Below are 5862 nucleotides of genomic sequence, written 5' to 3'. Positions count from 1 at the left end.
AAATAATGGTATTGCTGCTGTCGAGCTATTCCTTTTAAAGAAAGATACAGAGGCAGTTAATTTTGCTTTGGGAAGGCGTCATGCTACTTTAATCGACTTTCCTACGAGAAGTATTTCTGTTCTGCCGGAGGGAAGCTCAGTTGCGCCCCAGCCGTGGCGGCCCGGGGCAGGGCGGGGTTCGATCATGCGAGGAGCTGTGGAGAAAGGCGGACAGAACTCCGCTCGCGGTCACCTGAGGGCGGGCTGGGGAAGGGCGCGGGGGCAGAAGAGGGAGATTTAAACAGGATCTAAGTGTTACGACTTAACAGTGAAAACAAAATTAAAACCGCAACGAATAGGAAACAAAACTAAAGAAAAGTAATAAATTAAGTACTATGTACAGGCATTTCACAGGCTCTTTTTCCCCACTAGCACTATCGTCCCCCGGTATCCATCCGTGGTGAGAGGAAGGAAGCGCTGTACGGTTGGAGGCTGAGCATCCTACTGCCAGTGGGGTGCGGCGGGGCCGCCCGGGGCCTCGCGGGGGCGGGCGGGGAGGGGGGCGGCGGCGGCAGCTCTGCCTCCCCCCCTGCCGGGCCGGGGCGGATGGGGAGGGGGTCAGTGCGCTAACCGCGGAGAGGTTCTTGTGCAAAACGGCGGCGGGGCCGGGCCGGGCCGCGCCTAGCTGTGCGAATAGAAGCCGTAGTAGCCGATGTCCTTGGCGCAGGTCTTATCGCAGTCCCGCTGGGTGAGAACCTCGCTCTTGAGGGGCGAGGAGCTCTCGGACACCGGGGTGTCCGAGGGGGAGATCCGCCTCCTTTTGGCCTGCTCGTAAATCCCAGAATCGGTGGAATCGATGGACTTAATGGACGACGGAGTCTCGATCCAGCTAGAGTCGGACAAATCTTTGGGCTTGGAGTCCTCGGCGCCCGGCAGAGGGGAGCGCTCGGGAGCCAGGCTCTCCGCCTCCTCCCCCAAGTAGGGGTTGCCGGCCGCCATGCGCGCTGCCGCCGCGCTGTTGGGCCAGCAGGAGAGCACGGAGCCCGACTTGCTGCAGTACTGCGGGGGGCTGCGGGCCCCCCAGCCCGACGGGTCGGCGTAGTAGCCAAGCGGCCGCCCCGCGCAACCGGCCGCCTGCAGAGGCAGCGCCTTGACGCCGGCCGCCGCGTAGGAGAGCAGTGTGGCCGCGTTGCCGGCGAAGTCGGTGGCCGTGTCGTAGGCGGAGGCGGCGAAGTCGAGGCGGTTGTTGGCGGGGGCGACGAACCAGCGCTGCGGCGAGGGGGCCCCCGGATCCTCGGCTTGCTGTGGGGAGAGCAGCCCGTTGGTGTGGGGCACGCTGCGGTCGGCGCCGGGTCCCGGGCCGGCTCCTGCCCCGGGGTGGAAGCGGGACTTGGCGTAGTTACTCACGAACTGGTCCTGGAGGAAGGAGCCGGCCATGGCGTAGCGGGCCCCGGGCACGATCTGCGAGCGGGGCGAGTCGTTGGGGGAAGGCGTCAGCCGGTCCATGTCGCAGCCCGTGTAGATCCTGCGGGAGCGAAGGGGACAGAGCTGGGTGCCAGCCGCCACGGCCTGGGCACGGACGGCCGACTCGCGACCCCACGCCCTCAGCCCCGCTCTGAACGGGGATCCCCGAGCGCTGGGCTCCGTCTCCGAGCCCCGAGAGCGTCTGTGCCGCACAGCCGCCGCTCCCGCTACGAGCGCAACAGTCGGCCCGGTCCGGCCACTGCGGAGAGCAGTCTACGGGATTGTGGCGGCTGCTTAACACTTATTATTGAGAATCACAGACGAATCGTCAACGTTTTACAGTTTTTAAATTAAGCTAATCTTTAAACACCTACTGTAGGAAAAGAGGAACCAGACGCATCCCTGCGTGGCCTATATATAATTCTCCCATGCTGGGCTGCAATTTGCGATTATAAAAACTTTAATGGATGAATAACTGCTATCTGTATTTAATTCAGGCTAAAACTGTGCTTTAATTAACCCTCCACGCCTCCTGGAATTTCTTATCCAAAATAAACTTGGCCCTTAAACAAATCCAACGTGCGAGACAACATCAAGCTTCCCCCTCCCCCCGTTTTCTTCGCAGCAGCTCCCCGTCAAGTTTTTCCCTCCAAAAAGGGCGAAGGCCCTCTCGGCCGAAGGCTACCGGGCCTCTCGGAAAGCCACACGCGGTGATCCCAGGGCAGCGCGGGGCGACAGGACTCTCCCAGGGGCAGCGGAGACGGTGGAGCCCCACGAGTATCAAACCGGGCGGACGCGCCTGGCGCTCAGCTGCACGAAACGAACACGGCGGCCGCAACCGCGCCCTCCCCGCTGCGCGCATCGGGAGTCGCGGGCCGCCCCCGCCCGCTGCCCCGGAGGCCGCTCTGAGGCGCGGCGCGGCCACTTACGTGTCGTAGTTGTCCCGGAAGCCTTTGGCGAAGGGGTTGTGGTCGATTTTCAGCTGCGTGATCTGGGGAAGGGGAGCAGAGCGCGGCGTAAGAGAGGGAACGTCCTCCCCGCTGCCGCCTGCGGCGTTCAGACGGGACCGAGCCGCGCTCCGGCGGCCGAATCGCCGCTAAGGCGCGGAGATAACGCGGCGGCGTGCCCACAGACATCGCAAAGGGAACGCTAAGATTTACTTTATTCTAAAAATTACGATTAATATCCCATTTAACCCCGTGTTTTCAGAAATATCGTTACTCGATCTGCGTCCCGTAATACACCCAGGCGCGGGCAGAGACGCGATCTCTCGCCGCGATGAACACAAGGAGTCCGGGGCCGCGCGGTCAGGGCAGGGCGCGGCGGGCACTGAGACCGAGAACGACGCCGCGGAACGCTCAGCTCGGCCGTGCTAACGGTCCCCGCGGGGCCGCTCCGAGCGGAGCACGGGGAAACGCCGCGCTCGGCCCCGGGGGAAGGCAAAGCGGAGGGCTCAGAGCGGGGGAGAAGCGGCCGCGCCCTGCGGGGAGCGCCTTACATCGGTGTTCTGGTAGGCGGTGACCGCAATGAACTGCGTCTCGGGGAAGGTGAAGGTCTGCACCCTGCCCGGCTGGTTGGTGTCCTCCGTGCCGTCTTCGTTCACCTCCACCACGTGCAGGCGGGGCTGGTACTTGTGCAGAGACTGCAGGACCACCATCTGTCGGGCACAGGGACGGGAGCGGGGAGAAGCGGGGATCAGAGCGGGAAGGACGGGGCCGGGAAGGACCCGCCGCCGCCCTCCCGGAGCGCCTCTGCCCCGGCAGCCGGCCGCGGTCATGTAAAATCATGACTAAAATACGTATATACGTCCGATCGGGCAGTTCGGGGTTCTCCCGAGGCAACAAAAATAAGCGGAGCCGTTCCCCCCACTGACCTGCCCGTTGTTGTTCGATGCTCCTTTATTGTTGGTAAGTTTGAGCTTCCCAAAGGAGATCTCCTGGCGCATCCAGTGCGCTCCCGTGTTGGGGGAGTCGGGGTGCATGTACACGCGGTTCCCTGGGCAGAACGACAGAGCAGCATCGCGGTTCGCACCGGGCCCGCAGAGCGCGGAGCCCCGCGCAGGCAGCGCCGGTCTCCGCGGCCCCGCTCGCACCGCGCTCCCTATCGCCCTCCGCTTTCTCCTCCACCCTCTCCTTTCTCAAAGCATCGCCGGCCTTTCCTCATACGAGCCGGCTCACAAAGGCTTTAATTAATCGTTCTCACCTACATATGTGTCGAGAAAAGCGTTAATTAGAGAAACTTGCCTTGTACATTGGTGTCTGCCTTGCCGCAAGGAACCCATTTGCCTCCCTGAAACCTCCAGTGGTTAGGATCCGCCAAAATTACATCCACAAAAATATTGTAGTGAGCCGTGGGGTCGAGACCAGAAATATTAAAACTGAGGAAAGGGAACATGCGCCTATAAAAAAAAAAAAAAAAAAAAGGCAAAAAAAAGAAAAAAAAAAAAAGGAAAAAGAAAGCAAGCGGCGATTCGTGTCCGCGGAGGAGCCGTCCGGCGATGCCATCCTCGCAGCTCCCGGCAGCGAGCGGGGAATAAAATCCCGTCGCGGGTCCGCGCCCGGGGCGCAGCGCTGCGAGTGGGGATGGGCGCGGGGCTGCCCGGGTCCCGGCGGCTCCCCCGGGGCGGTGGCAGCAGGCGGCTCCCGCGGCGGCTCCGCGCGGCGGCGGCGGCGGCTTACCTGCCCTGCTTGGTGATAATCATCTCCGTCTGGTGCCGGTGGAATTTCAGCCAGAGCGGCCTGTTGCACAGGTAGACCTGCGCCTTGCCCGGCACCAGCCCCGGCTGGGCGGAGGAGAACTGGTAGAACGGGGCGCCCTGGTAGGAATGGCCATACTGCTGGGGGTAGGGGTAGCCCGGCGCCGGGTAGCCCTGCGGCGAGGAGTTGGACAGGAGGCTGTTATAGGCGCCGTTGGTGATGACGGGGTGGTGAGCCATGTAGCGGCTAGGGCTGGCGATGGAGAAGGCCGGGTGAGCAGGTCCGTGCTGGCCGGGGTAGGGGAACATGGCACTGGGCGCGGAGGCAGCAGACTGGGGCTGGCTGGACTGAGAGAGCAGATAGCGATCTGCGGCAGATCCATCGAAACTGTGACGAAGCTCGGAGACCCCGTCCAAGACGGGAGAGAGTTTATTTCTCTGGACGTCCCCTGGTGTGTCCTTGGAGTCGGGAAAATTGTCTGTATCTGACTGATTCGTCATCCCCCTGGTAATTTTTTTCAAAGGTGAACTTCTCTCCAGGTTGTCAGTGGTCGAGATAATGGGATGATCATGCAAGGCAAGCTCGGATCCGCCTGCGTGTGGGTAACTGCTGCTCACATTGAGAAATTTCTTGGAGAGCATGATAGAGGGAGAAAGACAATGCTCCAGCTGCATCGCTCTGCACCGCAGCAATAACCCTTCAGTCCCTGGAGCTGAGGGCTGCTCGCTACCAGAAGCGAGACATCCTGGGACCCTCGGTAGGCAGAAAGCACTTCATCCACCAAATGCTTCCCAAACGTTTGATTTACTTTTTTTTTTTTTTTTTTTTTTTTTTTTTTTTTTTTTTTTTTCTTCCCTGGGAGAAGAGATTGGCCAATTGACACTATGCAGCAATCAGGAAAGACTCACTTTTGATCTCGCTGCTTGTGGAGAGGATGAAACGGCTCCTGCCATTGGTTAACCGCTGACAGTAATTTAATTAGATAGACATTAATTAGGATAATCACCTGGCTCCCGGTCGCGACGATCATGGCAAATTGAAGGAGATGATTTTATTGTGAGATAGAAGGAAAGCGAAGGGGGAAGGGAAGAGCGTGTTTGCTGTGAGAGCTCGTTATTCTGTGACCTTTCCCGCATTTCTGTTCTTTTTCGACCGCGGCTGGAACGCGGCCCCAACGCCGCGCGCCCCCGCCCCGCCTGCGGGGACGGCCGCCGGGCCCCGGGGCTCGGCCCCGAGTTGGGGAATAGCGAGAACCGTGCAGCCCGGCTGCCCCGACGCATCCGCCGCGCGTTCACGGGTTCCGTGGAAATACATATCGGGGCGCCGTAATGCCGGGGATTATCAGCAAAACAACACGGACGGCGTCCAGCCATCCGTTCTTGCTTCGGGGCTAGCGCCTCTCGCCGCCGTTTCCCCTCGGTGTGACTCAATCCCGCACGCGGCTCTGCGAGGGGAGGGAGAGCTTCGGTAGCCCGTTGTCGGCAAGGCTCGGCGCCTCGCGGCAGCGCACGACCTCCTCCCGCCGGGCCGCGGCCGCAGACCGGAGCCGCCCGGGCCCTCGGGGCGGAGAGGAGGGGGAACCCGGGGAAGGCCGCGGAGGAGCCTCTGGGGCCCCCGGTGCTCCCGCTGCCCTCCCTGGGCGAACTGAAGAGCTGTTAAAAGCCCCGCTTGCGTCCGTATTATTATTATTATTGCTCCGGAGGGAAGTACACTCGGTTGATTT

The 5862-nt window shown here is 61.4% G+C and overlaps 1 protein-coding gene across 2 annotated transcripts; it reads right to left on the bottom strand.

Annotated features, from left to right (window-relative positions):
• Positions 1-535: 535 nt before the first annotated feature.
• Positions 536-4934, bottom strand: TBR1 (T-box brain transcription factor 1). 2 transcript variants are annotated; one of them, XM_052675487.1, is made up of 7 exons: positions 4122-4934; positions 3687-3841; positions 3317-3438; positions 2942-3100; positions 2373-2434; positions 1387-1504; positions 536-1281 (listed from the first exon to the last, which is right to left on the bottom strand). In XM_052675487.1, the coding sequence occupies exons 1-7, from the start codon at positions 4811-4813 to the stop codon at positions 661-663; spliced, it is 1929 nt and encodes a 642-aa protein (XP_052531447.1). In that variant the 5' UTR covers positions 4814-4934; the 3' UTR covers positions 536-660. The 2 variants fall into 2 exon arrangements, with proteins under 2 accessions (XP_052531447.1, XP_052531445.1); XM_052675485.1 differs by having other exon boundaries at positions 536-1504.
• Positions 4935-5862: the final 928 nt, after the last annotated feature.

This window comes from Tympanuchus pallidicinctus, unplaced genomic scaffold (assembly GCF_026119805.1).
Source record: "Tympanuchus pallidicinctus isolate F22 unplaced genomic scaffold, pur_lepc_1.0 scaffold15, whole genome shotgun sequence".
Taxonomy (NCBI): Eukaryota; Metazoa; Chordata; class Aves; order Galliformes; family Phasianidae; genus Tympanuchus; species Tympanuchus pallidicinctus.
Note: the sequence above shows the minus strand (reverse complement) of the source record. Positions and strands in the feature narration are given on the sequence as shown.